The 17187-nt window shown below is 29.5% G+C and overlaps 4 protein-coding genes across 8 annotated transcripts in view; 2 read left to right on the plus strand and 2 right to left on the minus strand.

The window, feature by feature from the left end:
* The window catches only part of LOC145945963 (uncharacterized), a 150443-nt gene extending 143867 nt beyond the window's left edge, over positions 1–6576 (minus strand). Inside the window, exons 1-6 of the mRNA XM_083055283.1 lie at positions 6522–6576; positions 5329–5413; positions 4827–4898; positions 4225–4477; positions 2267–3188; positions 2087–2127 (exon numbers count right to left, since the gene is read on the minus strand). Of these exons, the coding sequence (XP_082911409.1) occupies positions 2087–2123 (37 nt within the window). The 5' untranslated portion in view covers positions 2124–2127; positions 2267–3188; positions 4225–4477; ... (1 more) ...; positions 5329–5413; positions 6522–6576. The remainder of the gene's footprint in view (positions 1–2086; positions 2128–2266; positions 3189–4224; positions 4478–4826; positions 4899–5328; positions 5414–6521) is intronic.
* A 619-nt stretch (positions 6577–7195) lies between these two features.
* On the plus strand, positions 7196–9051 carry LOC145946676 (queuine tRNA-ribosyltransferase accessory subunit 2). The gene is made up of 6 exons (XM_083056439.1): positions 7196–7573; positions 7649–7801; positions 7878–8342; positions 8432–8634; positions 8714–8839; positions 8925–9051. Exons 1-6 carry the CDS (start codon positions 7457–7459, stop codon positions 9031–9033), a joined length of 1173 nt encoding a protein of 390 aa, XP_082912565.1. The 5' UTR covers positions 7196–7456; the 3' UTR covers positions 9034–9051.
* Positions 9052–9116: 65 nt separating this feature from the next.
* LOC145946683 (ZZ-type zinc finger-containing protein 3-like) lies at positions 9117–10937 on the minus strand. Its single transcript, XM_083056445.1, has 5 exons — positions 10218–10937; positions 9946–10102; positions 9641–9876; positions 9440–9565; positions 9117–9368 (listed from the first exon to the last, which is right to left on the minus strand). Exons 1-5 carry the CDS (start codon positions 10605–10607, stop codon positions 9117–9119), a joined length of 1161 nt encoding a protein of 386 aa, XP_082912571.1. The 5' UTR covers positions 10608–10937.
* A 1038-nt stretch (positions 10938–11975) lies between these two features.
* On the plus strand, positions 11976–16473 carry LOC145946655 (b(0,+)-type amino acid transporter 1). Of its 5 annotated transcripts, XM_083056424.1 has the most exons (5): positions 11976–12306; positions 12393–12707; positions 12784–12904; positions 14911–16209; positions 16338–16473. In XM_083056424.1, the coding sequence occupies exons 2-5, from the start codon at positions 12570–12572 to the stop codon at positions 16400–16402; spliced, it is 1623 nt and encodes a 540-aa protein (XP_082912550.1). In that variant the 5' UTR covers positions 11976–12306; positions 12393–12569; the 3' UTR covers positions 16403–16473. The 5 variants fall into 5 exon arrangements, with proteins under 5 accessions (XP_082912550.1, XP_082912558.1, XP_082912563.1 ...); XM_083056432.1 differs by lacking the exon at positions 12393–12707 and having other exon boundaries at positions 11978–12306; XM_083056437.1 differs by lacking the exon at positions 12393–12707 and having other exon boundaries at positions 11978–12306; positions 12796–12904.
* Positions 16474–17187: the final 714 nt, after the last annotated feature.

Raw genomic sequence — 17187 nt, forward strand, 5'->3', positions numbered from 1 at the left:
TGCGAGATATCAAGATATGTGTTGGCGATTCCCGCACCTTTCCCTCCCTTTGTTAAATCCACCTAGCCTCTTGAACCCGAGCTTGCGAATACGAATACGTATTACGCACGTAAGTAATAATTCACGCATTACATGACAAATATCTCCGTCGCATAAAATTATTTAAATAATAAATATTACTTTAATATATCACGCTTATAAAAAAATCTAATCTTATCAATAATATTGTTACAATTCGTAATTAACAATATTCAATTTAATATACCAGTTATATGTATAATCAACGAAAAATATAATATTTATATGTATTATATATATTTATTTGTATGTATATATTGTACTATTACTTATTCTGCTATATTATATATCAATATTTTGTATGTATAAACAATATTGTGCATTTTAATTTGTGCATCATGATTGCAATGTAACACGTGTAAAATATTATCGCATATACACACATATCGATCTTTCTAAAAAATTATCTAAAAACATTTTTTTTTTTTTAACAGAAACATGAAATTTTATTCGTGTGGAATTCTTTAAAGATAAACTTGTTTTCGTGTTTACAATTAGAGAACATATAAGAAATCATGTTTTTTCATATAAGTCATCAATGGGAATAGCCGCGTTTCTTTTTCTCATATAAATTTTAAATAGTATCAATTTATTCTTTCGAGAAACGTTTTCTTTTATCACTTTTCATATATATATTTCATATATTTTTATCACTATTCATATATTTTGTTTATATTATGTATATGTATATTTTTTATTTAACAAATAAATACGGTAACGTGTCATTTATCGTGAAAATTTTAATGATAAGAAAACTTCTCGAAAGAATAAATTGATACTATTTAAAATTCGCACATAAGAAAAAGAAACGCGGCTATTCTCATTGATGATTTAAAGTTTTAAAGATATGATTTCTTATATGTACACTGAGAGAATTTTTTCTTAGAATTTACCCTAAAAATCATGATAATCGTGAGACAATATTTTTATCACAATAAAAATAATAATGTCTATCACAATAAAATATCAAATATGTTTGATTAATTTTATTAAACTGCATAGTAAAATTAATCAAACATATTTTATATTTTATTGTGATAGATATTATTATTTTTATTGCGATAAGAGAGAGAGTATTAATCAAAGAAATTCTCATAAAATTCTTTCCATATTGTCTCACGATTACCATGATTTTCAGGGTAAATTCTAAGAGAATAAACACGAAAACAAAAGTGTTCATCTTTAAAGAATTCCACACAAACAAAATTTCATTATGCTTCTGTTCGAAAAAAATGATTTTGAATAATTTTTTAGAAAATTCGATATGTGTGTATACGCGATAATATTTTACACGTGTTACATTGCAATCATGCACAATGCACAAATCAAAATGCACAATATCGTTTATACATATAAAACATTGATATGTAATATAGAAAAACATTGATTATATAATATAGCAAAATAAATAATAGTACAATATATACACATACAAATAAATATACATTTAAATTATATTTTTCGTTGATTATACATATAACTGGTATATTAAACTGGCTATTGTTAATTAGTGTATGTGAAGCTAACGTCTCATTTCGTGGAATCTCATAAATAATTAAGAGCTTCTGGCTTTATCTTTAATAGTTCTAGAGTTCTTGATAGTTTAAACAAATAGTTCTGATCATTAAAGTAACAAAAATGTCTTAAGACAAACTAAGACGCCAAATTCACGCAGCGTCTCACTTTGTCCTACGACATTTTTCTTATCAGTAATTATCAGGATTGAAAAGATTTATAGTTCTAATTTTTTTAATCCTGATAATTACTGATAAGGAAAATGACGTAGGAGACGCTGCGTGAAGTTAACGCCTCAGTTTGTCCCAAGACATTTTCGTTGCTTTAATGGCCAGAACTATTTTTAAACTATCAAGAACTTCAAATCTATTGAAAATAAAGCCAAAACTCTTAATTATTTATGAGTTTCAACAAAATGAGAAATGAGACGCCGGAATCATACACTCCCATTACCGCTGCAGAAATGTTATAAAATAAACAATTTCTCACTCACCGATACGGCAATAGCGGAGTTGTAGTACACAGCACATTGATCTGAAAACAAAATATTCAAATTATATATATATATACATATATGTATGTTGTGTGTGTGTGTATACAGGGTGTTTTAAAAGTCTGAAAAGAATCGAATATCTTATAAACAATGCAGTTTAGAAAAAAATGTTTTGCATACCTCACAGTTACTCCGCTATTGCCCGATGCCTCTCCGGGCCTCCTCCTCCTCTCTTGTTAGCACTCACGACACTCGCGTAAACACGAATAATTACGATCGCCCGACACGGAGAAACGTCTCACGACAAATACTCGAACTCGCGAAGCGACGAACGACGATTTTAAATAATCGCGAGATGCCCGACCGCGAAATCCAATGGGTAGATCGAGACGTTCGTTCGTCGCTAGATTCGACACTCCCGGCTCGTCACACGCGATATTTATTATAAATTGCGCGAAATACGTGTTTGGAGAAACGTCTCACGACAAACACTCGAACTCGCGAAGCAACGAACGACGATTTTAAATAATCGCGGATGCCCGACCGCGTAATCCAATGAGTAGATCGAGACGTTCGTTCATTGCTAGATTCGACACTCACGGCTCGTCACACGCGGCAGGTACCCGCGATATTTATTATAAATTGCGCGAAATACGTGTTTGGAGAAACGTCTCACGACAAACACTTGAACTCGCGAAGCAACGAACGACGATTTTAAATAATCGCGGATGCCCGACCGCGTAATCCAATGGGTAGATCGAGACGTTCGTTCATTGCTAGATTCGACACTCACGGCTCGTCACACGCGGCAGGTACCCGCGATATTTATTATAAATTGCGCGAAATACGTGTTTGGAGAAACGTCTCTCACGACAAACACTTCGCGAAGCAACGAACGACAATTTTAAATAATCGCGGATGCCCGACCGCGTAATCCAATGAGTAGATCGAGACGTTCGTTCATTGCTAGATTCGACACTCGCGGCGTAATCCAATGGGTAGATCGAGACGTTCGTTTGTCGCTAGACACTCCTGGCTCGTCACACGCGACGTTTGAAGATACCTGCGACACTTATCTCAGCTTGCACTTGCGACTCGACATCTGCAATGTTAAAAGATATTCGAGACATCAGACTATGCGAAACATACAACACGTGTTTTACATGTATATAGAGAAAATTTTCTATTAGAATTTACCCTGAAAACAATGGTAATCGTAGGACAATATGGTATGGTAAGTTTATTTAAACTCGATTAATATTTCTTGACAGAAATCAGCTGATTAAAGCGTTAATTTGCTAATTAAATTTTAAAATGAAAATATGTTATAAAAATTAAAATAATAATGTTGCAAATAATATATTATAATACTTTAAACTCGAATATTTTTTGACAGAAATCAGCTGATAACTGTCAAAAATATTAATCGAGTTAAAAGAACAATAACATTTTATTTAAAACATATTACTATTTTAATTTTTGAAATATATTATTTTAAAATTTAATTAGCAAATTAACGCTTTTTTAATCAGCTAATATCTGCCAAAAAATATTAATAAAGCGAAAATTTGATAATTAAATTTTGAAATAATATGTTGTAAAAAATAAAATAGTAATATGTTGTAAATTATATACTATAAAATACTTTATCTGCGATTAATATTTATTGACAGAAATCAGCTGATAACTGTGAAAAATATTAATCGAGTTTTAAGTATATAACATATTATTTACATAACATTATTATTTTAATTCTTATAACATATTTATATAACATATTTTTATTTTAAAATTTAGCAAATTAAAATTAGCAAATTAACGCTTTATTCAGCTGATTTCTGTCAAACAATATTAATCGAGTTTTAATAAACTTTATATAATTTTTTTTTTAATATTCTTTTTAATATATATAAAACAGAAGAATGGCGCGCGCGCATTTGTTGTTCTAGTAAATTATATTTTTCGTTGATTATATATAGGTTTTCGTTGATTATAAAATATTCAAATTATGTATATATACATGTGTATGTGTATGTATATATATATATATATATATATATATGTTTATATGTGTTTTGAAAGCTGGAAATGGATCAAATATCTTATAAACAATGCAGTTTTAAAAAAATGTTGCATACCTCACAGTTGTCCCGATGTCGCTCGATGCCTCCCTGGGCCTCCTCCTCCTCTCTTGGTAGCACTCACGACACTCGCGAAAACACCAATAATTACGATCGCCCGAGACTTTATACGGCACTCCCGATATGCAAAACTTTACACGACACTCCCGATGCGCGAAACTTTACACGGCACTCCCGACGCGACGCGTGAATCGCACGCATATTTGTATTTTTCGTGACAGCTATTAAATTTTCAAACATCAGCCAAAATCTGTAACAAAATAATTAATAATATAAATCACAATATAAAAAATAGAACACAATCATGTAGAATTTATAGATCAACAAAAATATGTCTCATTGATAAATCATAATATTTCTATGATAAAAACTCAATTTGTTCGCAAGAGATATGATTATAAAAAATACAATATATTTAAATATTAGTGTGTTGTTTATTCATATTTTAAGGAGAAAGATATTGTAATATATTTTAAAATCTCTTACTAATTTATGTTAAATTATTGTTTTTTTTTTAAATATAAAATTTCTCTATATTTTTTATCACTCTTTTTTCTATCACACATTTTTATCACTTTTATCACACATTAATCACTCACCAAATTTCGGCGAATTTCGTCGACAGCTATTAAATGTTCAAACCAATATCTGTTCCATTCAACCCAATATATCTGTAATAAAATAATAAATAATATAAGTTACAATATAAAAATTAGAACACAATCATGTAGAATTTAAAGATCAACAAAAATATATGTCTCATTGATAAATCAAAATATTTTTATGATAAAAACTCTGTTTTTTGTACATTGATTTAATCAACTTGATCACAAGATATAATTATAAAAAATACAATATATATTTAAATATTAGTTTATTCATACTTTAAGAAGAAAGATATTATAATATATTTTAAAATCTCTTACTAATTTATTTTGTTAAATTATTATTATTTTTTTTTTTTAATATAAAATTTCTCTATATTTTTCAATTAAAAAAAAATATTTATATGAATATTTTACAGTTATTAACCTTTGTGAATAAACCATTATAAATACTTGCAATAGAAGATAATAAAATAAATATTTATTAATCACTCACCAAATTTCGGCGAATTTCGTCGAATTTCTGCGACATTTATTATTAAATGTTCAAACCAATATCTGTTCCATTCAAGCCACAATATCTGTAATAAAATAATAAATATAATATAAAGTTACAAAATATAAAAATCAGAACACAATTATATATAGAATTTTAAGATCAACAAAAATATATGTCAATCAATTATCATATTTATATTAAGACATCAACTAAATAAATCTTTTATTTTAATAAAGTAACATGCAAATCTAGTTTTAATAATAATCTTAAGAATCATTGCATCAATACAGAATCACACATCAGTTTAGACTGCAATCGTACGAAAATACAACAGATGTGATAAATGATATATTCCATTTAAAGTTAACAATACTCTGAACCATCTAGTTAATCAATCAGTATAAAAAGAATAAACATTTTTTTTCTAATTGGCCATTTAAACATCGGAGCAATTATTACTTTAAATAGAGTGCCTAACCTGTCTGTTATTATTTTAGCATGCCGTGCAATCGCAATTTTATTCGCGATTTATTTTCAGATTTATGAGAGAAGTGAATTTTCTCTGCACTTCACAAGTAATACAAGAGAAAAGACGCTAATAAAAACGGTTTATTAATCTTGCACAACACTTGTTTTTGATCCGAATCTTTTGTATTTGTTTCCGATCTGTGCATATACATTCGCGATGTTTTGTTTACTACTCATTAGCAGAAGCTCACTTTATTACGCATGGCTGCCACCTGCGCGGCGGCGCTATCGTCATGTCATACGTCATTGTCATACGTCATACGTGAATTTCATGTTCCGTATATATATGATAATGAGAGAGAGAGAGAGAGAGAGAGAGAGAGAGAGAGAGAGAGAGAGAGAGAGAGAGAGAGAAATATTATATTATGATTTTTTATTTGATCAGAACAAAAGACTCTACAATCGATTTCTAAGCAAAATTTTGAAATAAAATAATGAAGTATAACTAATAAATGTTTAACTGTACGTCAACTTGTTTCTAAATATATAAATATTCGGAAAATTGGTAGAATAAAAAATCTACCGTCCGCGATTATCTAATCTGAGAAAATCATTTGATTTTTGCCTTAAAATTACAAAATACTTTCCTAATATTGTTCAGAAAACAATTATATTGCAAATAATCGCGTTTATTTGATTCGATTGCCTCTTTGCAAGCTTACCTGGACGGATATTATCAGAGCGCGACGTCCCTATCTTTTTCCGATGCAACGATTCCGCATAAAAGAAGGAAGTGAAGTTATCTCAATGCTGCGCGTAGTCTTTGACCAATCAGAATAAAGCGCCGAATTTTCTGATTGGTCAATTAAACGAAGCCATTATTTGTAACGCGCCAAAATTAATATTATTTATTTTCAATATATACATGCTAAATTTATTCTACTAAAATATTTCAAAAATAATATAATAATAATAAAAATAATTAATTAATTATAAAAAAAAAATAAAAAAAAATAAAAAATTAATTTATTCAATATGCAAGATTTTATGATTATTAGAAATAATATTAAAATTACGAAATGCGATATGTATGAGATTTGTTATATTGCATATATGATTTTATATTTATTTGTTTATTAATTTTAAATGCGTGTGCAAGTAAATTGCATAATATTCAAAATATAGCAATTTTAATTTCACAATTTTTATTTAGCAAAAACTAGAGATTTTAATTTATTTAATTGACAATTTATCAATATTACTGAAAAAGATATTCATTTTTGTTTATTCATTTTATTCGTTTTTTAATATAAATTTCTTATTATAAATTTTAAAATTATTATCATGACTTTAGTTTGCGTTGTAAAATTTAAGAATTATTTTGAGACTATATTAGTCGAGGTTAGAACCGTCGTGTTATCAAGTTAAAGTTAGCTTGAACATCTATCTTTTCAAATAATATAATTATTATTTTATAAATAAAAATATATTAAACACGTGTATTGTGTACGTGTGTGTATTATGTATGTTGAATTAATCTGTAAATATGTCGCAATAGAATCTTTAAGAAAATTTATTTATTGGTTATATTACACACACGTGTTATTAGCTATTATTTATATTGAGAACAAATTAATTAGTAAAATTAATTATAACAATGAAATTTTTTACTGATTCTGTAGCACGTTGTGCTGCACGAATTGGTACTCTGAGTGGATTTGAAAGAATGCCTAATGTTTCTTTTGAAACACCTCTACTTCTTATTTACACAAAGGTATGAAATACATAATTTTTTATAATTAATAATTTATAATTTATATTATATTTTTTATATTAAAATTATGTTTAGGGTGGCAGTGTACCACATTTAACAAAAGATGTCTTTAAAATGGTAACGTTGGAGCAACAATTACTACTCTCTGCCTCGCTTCCTTCTACGATATCAATGACGGATGTTATTAAAGAGTTAAACACTTCTTTCGCTGATTTTGTTAGCATGAAGGTATGTAATAAAAAATTAATCAATATATCAATATGTATTAAAATTTCAAACTTCTACTTAAAGATTTTTGTTTTAGGAATATATAAATTTTTTATCAATACAAGATCCTGCATATACCACCAACCCTGGCTTTCAGCAATTAGATTCTATTTCTATCTGGTCCAGAACAGGAAGAATTGTTTTTACTGCTGATAAATATATGGAACTTGTGCAAGCTTATAAACCAGATCTCTACGTTGCCCTATGCGATGGAGATACAAATATTAATAGTAGTGCAAAACGAGTATCAAAGGCAATCCTTCGAAGCAAAACTTTATTAGAACAGTGTTTAGATATACATCTGCACTCAGATATATTAAAATCTAAGGGAATATTAGGACCAGTGGAAGGTGGTTATAATTTGCAAGCCAGAGAGGATTCCATAGATTATCTAAAAGATAAACCTTTGGCAGGATTTGTTATAGATGGATTACATAATAATGGTCCAAGTGTACAGAATATTCCAACAGAACAAATTAAACAAGTAGTACAGCATACCATTGTAAATATAAATTTGATTTTTAAAATTTATGTATAATTTATGTATATTTAAAGTACTTTTCAATAATTATGCTATAATTTTTTTTATAGAATTTATTACCTATTGATAAAATAAGAGTATCAATGGGTTGTTGGAATCCAGTTACTATACTTGATCTCATCGAATTAGGAGTGGATGTATTTGATTCGTCTTATCCTTATATAATTACTGAACAATCACAAGCTTTAACTTTCATGTGCGATCATGACATTTGTGAGAATAATCAATATAAAATGTCAATAGCAGAAACAAGGTAAAAAGTATAGAATATCACATATTTTTTATATTATAATGTTCATGGGTTTTTACATATATTTTTTTTTAATTTTCAGATATAAAGACGACTTTGCTCCTATTTGTGAAAAGTGTGAGTGTCTCGCATGTCAGAATCACACACGAGCATATCTCCATCATTTGCATCATACAAAGGAAATGCTTGGATTAGTACTTTTAATGATGTATGTATTAATAAGTTAAAATATTAATCAATATGTGTATATTCTATATTATATCAAATCTAACATTTAACTTTATTATTTTCAGACACAATACTCATCATTATCTTCAATTCTTCACCGTTATTCGTGACAGTATTAAAAATGGAACGTTTAATGAACTTCAGAAGAAAATTCGTTTGAAATACATCTCCTAATTCTAAATTTTCTACCACTGTATGAATATTTTAATAAATTTTTTATTTTATGTGGTACATTTTTTGTATTTATTTGACATATGTTATTCAGGTAGAAAATTTGGATCAAGATAATTGTAGGAAGAATTACTGAAATTTTGTGGAAAATAATCTAAATCATAACTTCTAGTATACTGTGGTGGTTTTATGGGAACTAATCTATGGGATGGATCGTGTGTAGGATTTTCGATTTCTAACTGTGTTATTGCACAATCACCGCATAGATCAATTCCACTTTGACATTCTGTACAATGCCATCTGGTACCTTTTAAAGGTTCTTCACCACATATTGTACACTATAAGAAAATATTGTTGGTAAGCAATCATATGCATGATAGCTAAATATATAAAGAATAATAATACATACTTTATATCCAATATGTTTGTATAAAGAAGAAGAATCTTGCTCCTTTTCAGCTTTCACTTGGCGCAATAAAGCTATTTGCCTTACTTCAGGAGTATCATCAATTCTTCTATTTAATATATCATCCTCCTGAATAAATAATATTGTTGAAGACAATTTTCTAGATGCATGCCACATATACGACGAATAGTGCATAATACTTACAAACTCTACTGCAAACTGTTCTCTATTTTCATCTGTACTGCAAGAAATATCTTGATGCGGAAAGAATGTTGACCGTCTAAATAAAAAATGATTGTTACGCTGATGTTTGTGTGCTAAATTCTTTTTAAGATCCAATTTTATCTTAGGTCCTCTTCCTGGTATAGGCAAACCTGCCCTTAAAAGTTTTATAAAATACTTTTGAACTCTACTGGACACTTGTTTAGGTGTTCGATTTCCTGCAAAAAAAAAAACTTTATATCTTACTTACAAAGCAAGTTTTTTTAACATAATAATAAATTAACAACCTAACGCTTTCGCTATCTTAGTCCAACGTCTCATTTCTATTTCTTCTGGTGGATATTCAATTAAAAGTTCCTCAAGCCGTCTTTGTTCTTCTATTGTCCATAATTGATTAAAAGTTTCAGGTTTACTTTCATCAAAAACACGACCTCTCACTAGAATCTATAAAATAAAATTTTTGTTTTATTTAGAAATATATATTATAAAATGAAATTTGTTTTATTTAGAAATTTTTTCTAGATATGTAGTATTCATATATAGTATTCATTCAGTATACCTTTCCATTTTCTTGTTCATTTTTTAATTGCATCTGTGGCAGAACATGTCCATGTCGAGTTTGCGGTTTTATACGTGTATCTGATAATGATATGTTATATTGTGACCAATCAACATAAGGAATCTCAGCAATGTTCTGTGGACTAGGTAACTCAGGGAGATCTCCATTTTGCAGCTGTGCTACAAACGATATTGGATCCTTCATCGCTTTAGTTCGCGCTGACATAAGTTCATCCAAATCTTTTATAGCTTGAATTCGTTGACCCTCGAGAATAGCTATTGTTTTCAGAAAAGCGCTGTAATCTTTATTACCCTTCAATGCCAAATGATCGGATTCGAAAAAAAATTCCCTCTCCTCTTCGTCCGGACATTTAACTTCTTCGTCATTCATTTTCGATTAATTGTAATTTCTAATAAATAACAATATCGTAGACGTGCTTATCATATAATTACACGCTTCTTTAGTGCGCGCAAACACAAACGTTACGCTTTAATGTCTATGACAAAGACTTAACCTAACCCTACGTTACAATGTGCCATGTGTTGCCTTGCCTTGCCTAACCAAATACCATAACCAAATCATCGAAAACGATATGGTACAGCTGATACTTACTAAACAGCTGTTATCTTTTAAATCTCGATGATTATTTTTTTAATTTTCTTCTAATTATGTATCAACCAATTACAGAGATTGTTCACTAGTCAATAAAGTTTGCAAATTTGAATACTACTTTTTTCACGCTTTATAATAATTTATATAAATTTTCAAAAAATTTTTTACTTTATAATAAAATTATAATAAAAGTGTAAAACTGCAAAGATTTATATTATATCTATATTAATTTATTGCGTTCAAAGTTTTATCCGTAATTTTATCTGTTAATTTCTTCATTTTAATTTGCAATACTTTTATTCTGATCAAAACACAATTGTTTAATAATTCTGTACAATACAGTTCTCTCTATAATAGTAGCTTATTGTCACAGTATTAGTTATTAAAAATTTTTATAGTCAAACCATAATTTTATATTTTATTAAATATATGTCATATGAATAAATAATAATTTAATGTTTAAAATTATTAGTGTTGATTAATATATGTATATTTCTCTCTCAAACTTATAAAATTCATTAAAAATTCACATACATTAAGTAAATAATACGTTTACTAATTCTTAAAATAACTTGTCAAAAATTGTCGGTTACGAAAATAGCGATCATGTTTATTTTTACTTAATGTCCTTGACTCTTTTCAATATAACTACTTCAATATAACAACAAAAAAAGCAGAGGAGATAAAGATTTAATTGTGACCTCCCAAAAAGGAATAATCAATCCAAGAAAAAAAACTACTGTTAGAATCGATTATATTATTAAAAAAAGAGAAAATTAATTGACGTGCAAGATTGCTGCAGATGCATAATATATGAATATATCTTTTGACAACATTGCTATTAATAATAAAACAATAGTCCAACAGTCAATCAACATCAATAGTTAATCAATAATAAAACAATAGTACAATTGAATATTAAATTTTATGAGTGAATCAAATCGTTTATCAGTAAAAAATAGTACAGTTTGAATACCCTCTTTAATACAGGGACTTTCATTGAACAGAATACATATAAGAATGCTTAAATAGTAGTACCGCTTTGTTTATCAAAAATTTCCTTCTTCAAAATAAAAAAAAAATAATTTTAAAAATATAAGAAAAAAAAAAAATATATATTTAAAACTTTTAACACAACCATTATATATTCGCTATGTTTATCGCGTGTTTTGACGTAACAATGCATGAATGAATCATTAATGATCTAGGTAACCTTTGTAATATAATTGTCTTAAACCAAAAATAGTAATTACTACGCCATGGAGCGATATTTATATAAAAAAGATTCTTTTCGTCGAGATAATAAAATACGAACTTGAACACATTATCTTATCTATTTATCATTTGGTTGCAACGGTATCACCGATAGACATTTGATGATTTACAATTAGTTATTTGTCGATTAGCCAAGCCAGACGCCGACCGAGTTTGTAAAATTTGGGCAAACAAAACGTTGAACGTCATCAGATTTATTCATGTAAGTGATAAATGCCGAAGCAAACTTTGTACTACGACATTTAACGTCTGACTGTCTGACTGTATAGACTCATTCTCTGCATTTAGTCTGCCGATCGCTCTCAATTAAAAAAGATACGTGGCCATTTATAATGCGGATTAGTATCTTCTTATCAAGGCAACGCGCGTGTGCTCGTAAAAAAATAAGTGACAAGTTGACCCACTAACACTACAGTCTCGAGCTCTGGCAGCGATAAACACACGTCATCCAGTAACTTCAGTCGCATGGTTGAGTTCGCTGCCATCGAACGCGGACCACCAATGACGAACTCGAAGAGCTCGCGGTTGTCACCCAGAGTTCAAGAAGAAAGACTGTTGTTGCTTCCGCGGATTAACAATAGCGAGCTCAACAGTTTGAGCGATGTGCTTTGAATTTTAAATCATTGTTATAGCACAACGAAAACGCTCTGCAGTTTCCACAATATTGTTCATCTTACAGTTCATCTTACAGATGCACGGAAAAATGGCAGGCGAAAAGGACCAGATGATTGGAAAAATCGAGCTAAAGAGAGAGCTAGGACTTTTCAGCGCAGTTAGCATTATCCTGGCGGTAATGATCGGTGAGATATAATAGTTGATTAAAAATTTAATTTTTTACATATATTTAAGTTATCTTACGATTTTAATTATAATTGCAATTATAACATAAATACAAATGCAAGTCAATTTTCATTAAAATTTGTTTCATATTTTTGTCATGCATGTTTAAATTTAATAAATTAAACGCAATCACATACGCGCGCGCGCGCTTTTTATTCCTTGATCACATTGATCGCAGCATGTTATTATGTGATATCGCGAATGATTGAGATTGTGAAACTACCTGATGTATAAAAACTGTACGTGACAGATAATTAAACAAATGGGAAATTTATAACTCGTTATTCTTTTTTATTCGCAGATCTCAATCTTTTTATTTCTAGTCGCATTCGAACGATAAATAATAATCCGGTACAAAGAAGGCAAGCTCAAATCCACAGTATCATTTACTGTGCATCGTGCTATAAAAAGATCCCATACGAAGAATGCGCGCTCTCTTGTTGCAAGTCACGGAAATTATTTTCGTATGTATCGTTTAGCGATACAATTAATCGAGTTGAATCGAGTTCGATCGAGTGTAGAACCAAATTTTAATATATATTCATATATTATTCATATTTGCTTAATAAGAAATAATTACAGAGAGAATATAAATTTGGTTACCATTAAATTAAACAACACCAGCACAAAGCAAGTTGACAGATGTTGACAAGAATTATACGATAGGCATTGCTCCAAAAATTTATGTTATTGTTCTAAGCTTACTTCTTTTGCCGATATGTCTTTCAGTTCGATAAATTAATTATTCTATCGATCGATATTTCTTTCAGATGTCTTTCAGTTCGATAAATTAATAGAAAAGTCTTGTGTGTATATACATATTACTACAAAAAAATTAAGAAACTATTTGTCCAATTAATAAAAAAATATTCTATATTAATAGTAAGCAATAAAGTAGAAAAATGAGAAACAAGAATGAAGAAAAAAAAATTTTTTTAAATGAACAATTATTTTCTGATCTTGAAAATTAAAGGAGAATTTAATTTTACAAAATAAATATATGTATGAATTTTCTTTAATTATTCTGTTTTGTAATCGTAATTTCCTTATTTAAAATAGTGCAATATTTTGTAGAAGAAAGAAAATTGTGAGTTTTTCCCAATCGCGTACCAATAAAACATTTTTATTGTTAAGAGTATATATTCGTTTAGATTTTAGATCATTAATTATTGTCAACTAGATGTATGCATAGAGAGCATGAGAGTTATTAATATATTACTTGCAGATAACGTATAATCGCAAAGTTATTTATCGTTCAACGTTTTCATTACACAACGACACAACATAATAAGAAATAATAAAGCATAAATTATGGCATTCTCGAAATTATAGTGAAAAATATTACAAAATACTTATATAAAAGCAATTAACAGTAATTGTAACTCTATAAAGCCAGATACTACTTTATGCATTAAACCTCATCTTGTATTTTATTCGACTGATTGATGGTATCCGGAATATTTTCGCACGTAATCTTAGATGCGGCTATTAAAAAATCAGAGAAATATAAGATTATAACGTTCTTTGATGAATATTACTAAACTAGAAATTTTCCATTCTCGTGCGATATAATTAATTAAAAGCTTATTGTTAGACAGTATTTCAAATCTTTCGAGCATGATCTTTTTCATCAACAGATAATATCCAATTATTATTTAATACCGAAATTTTTATTAATTTTTTAATATACGATAAAAAAACTTTAGTTACACAGAACCTGCAAGTGACCAAAATATTCTATAAAAGATCTATAAATGAGTAACTAATAAATATTTTGTTATGTATGTATACATATATATATATGTCGATCGATAGAATAATTATATATGACTATAAAAACATCGTGAAGGTTAATCAAGGTTAATCGGTCATTCAAGTCACGAAGCATTAGCTAACTGTGCTAGTTAACTCCGCCAAATACTGTTGAATTACTATTAATTGCAACCTCGTTACCTCTATTGTCCAGGTTCCGGCATTTTTGTATCGCCCACTAGTGCACTTGAGCGGTCAGGATCTGTGGGATTTTGTCTAATTGTTTGGATCAGTTGCGGCGTGCTGTCTCTGTTGGGTGCGTTGGCCTTCGCCGAGCTAAGCACCGTGGTACCACGTTCCGGTGCCGAATATGCATACTTCATTGAAGCTTTCGGTCCATTACATCGTTATGCCGGACAAATACCGGCGTTCACCTGTTCCTGGATTTACGTAATGCTACTGCGACCAGCGGAAGTAGCGGTGATTATATTGACTTTCGCGGAGTACAGTGTGCAACCGTTCTCCGGATACCTCAGCAATCTATCCGACGACTCTATGGCGACTTTGAAAAAACTCTTGGCGATCATGGCGCTTGCTGTAATAACATACATCAATCTCATTAGCGTGAAGCTTTATGTAAAAGTGCAAAACGTGTTTACCGTATGTAAAGTACTTGCCTGTATCGTAGTAATCGGCGGTGGGATATATTGGCTAGGTACAGGTCATGTGGAACTCCTCAAGGATCCCTTTCGTGGCACAACCACATCAGCCGGTAACATTGCTCTGGCCTTCTATAGCGGTCTTTGGGCATACGACGGCTGGACCTCGGCCGCGATTGTTACCGAGGAGATTCAGAAACCCGAGATCAATATCCTTAGGAGTACCCTTATCGCGGTACCTGCTATCACCGTTCTATACGTATCTATGAACTTGATGTACATGGCAGCGTTGACGACACCGGAGATGGTGAGCGCGCCGGCGGTGGCGGTTCTTTGGGCAGACCGAGTTCTACCACCTTGGATGGGTTTTGCAATACCGCTTGGTGTAGCGTTGTCGACCTTCGGATGCGCCCTTAGCGTGCAATTCAGCGTGTCTAGATTATGTTTCGTTGCAGGCAGAGAGGGCCACGTGCCACGCGTCTTCAGTTACGTGCATATCGTGAAGATGACACCGGCTGCCGCAGTAATCTTTCAGGGCATACTCTCATTACTGTGCCTGCTGCTGGGTAACATAATCGCTCTAATTGAATTCGCCAGTTTTCTTATGTGGGTGTTTTATGGATTAGCGATGATATCGCTTATAATCATGAGACGGACAAAACCAAACGCACCTAGACCTTACGCGGTGCCTATCGTGATACCTTGGCTAGTGTTGGGCATCTCTATCTTCCTTGCCGTACTACCGATAGTTTATGAACCGTCGACGAAATATCTTTTCGCGCTCGCGTTTATTCTATGTGGTATCGTTGTGTACCATATCTTTGTATACAAGAAGATAAAAAATACTTTATCAGGTGAGTGTAACTAGATTAGAAAATAAATAGAAGCTTCTTGTGTAAGAGAGGTGTTTATGTGTCATTCTCATGGTAGAATGTAATCTGCTTCTATAAATAATTTACATTTAATCTGTTCTTTTTTTCAGCCAAACTGACATACTTCATACAAGCATTATTCCTAGTTGTTGCAGCAGACAAACAAGAAGACTGATCGAATATTTTTTAAATCTATTATTGATATATACAAGTACATAAAATATTTGCTCACATTTTTACTGTGTTATACGTGCATTTCGCAGAAAAAATAGCGCTATTATGTATTTTATACACTTTTTTATTGCCTAACAAATGAATTAAAATTCCAGTAAAACAGTCTTTGTGCAAGTATGAATAAAATCAATATGCAATTAAAAGAATTTTATTTAAGTTTTCTTTTTATATATTAATTGTAATTAAAGTATTTTATATAGAAAATATAAAATATCAATGTATATATATATATATATATATATATATATATATATATATTTGATATAAATAATTAAGGAAGATAATATTTTGTATATTTGTGCAATATTTTACTATCAAAATATAATAAATTATTTTGTCGCTGACAAAATAACGCATTAATATTGTAATATACTTGTTTTATATAACAACATACATTTATCTGATGACATTTTGTTATATGTAAAATAATATTCTGAGAAAATAAAACTGAAAATAATATTCTACATATATTTTTTTGCAACTTTTTTTCAGTACTAATAATAAACAATAAAATTATTATCTATGTTTTTATACAATTAACAATAATTTCATATAAATAAAAGATAATTTGAGAATTATAAATTATAATTTATAATTTATATATATAGAATATTTAGTTTATATATATAATATATATTATATATATAAATTATTATATGTAAATACAATATATAATAAATTATATATATATATAATGTATATATATATATATATATATATATATAT

Source organism: Prenolepis imparis, unplaced genomic scaffold, assembly GCF_030444845.1.
Source record: "Prenolepis imparis isolate NDT839.2.m4 unplaced genomic scaffold, iyPreImpa1.0 SCAF_2, whole genome shotgun sequence".
In the NCBI taxonomy this organism is placed as follows: domain Eukaryota; kingdom Metazoa; phylum Arthropoda; class Insecta; order Hymenoptera; family Formicidae; genus Prenolepis; species Prenolepis imparis.

What these genes read in the sequence shown, in the direction of transcription:
- LOC145946683 (XM_083056445.1), bottom strand. Translation starts at nt 10,607, where the DNA reads ATGAATGACGAAGAAGTTAAATGTCCGGACGAAGAGGAGAGGGAATTT. An exon ending in TAAGATAGCGAAAGCGTTAG is followed by an intron (nt 9,877 to 9,945) that starts GTTGTTAATTTA and finishes TTTTTTTTGCAG; the next exon opens with GAAATCGAACACCTAAACAA. An exon ending in AACAGTTTGCAGTAGAGTTT is followed by an intron (nt 9,566 to 9,640) that starts GTAAGTATTATG and finishes TTATTTATTCAG; the next exon opens with GAGGATGATATATTAAATAG.
- LOC145946676 (XM_083056439.1), top strand. Translation starts at nt 7,457, where the DNA reads ATGAAATTTTTTACTGATTCTGTAGCACGTTGTGCTGCACGAATTGGT. An exon ending in CTGATTTTGTTAGCATGAAG is followed by an intron (nt 7,802 to 7,877) that starts GTATGTAATAAA and finishes TTTTTGTTTTAG; the next exon opens with GAATATATAAATTTTTTATC. An exon ending in ATGTCAATAGCAGAAACAAG is followed by an intron (nt 8,635 to 8,713) that starts GTAAAAAGTATA and finishes TTTAATTTTCAG; the next exon opens with ATATAAAGACGACTTTGCTC.
- LOC145946655 (XM_083056424.1), top strand. Translation starts at nt 12,570, where the DNA reads ATGGTTGAGTTCGCTGCCATCGAACGCGGACCACCAATGACGAACTCG. An exon ending in TATCCTGGCGGTAATGATCG is followed by an intron (nt 12,905 to 14,910) that starts GTGAGATATAAT and finishes TCTATTGTCCAG; the next exon opens with GTTCCGGCATTTTTGTATCG. An exon ending in GATAAAAAATACTTTATCAG is followed by an intron (nt 16,210 to 16,337) that starts GTGAGTGTAACT and finishes TCTTTTTTTCAG; the next exon opens with CCAAACTGACATACTTCATA.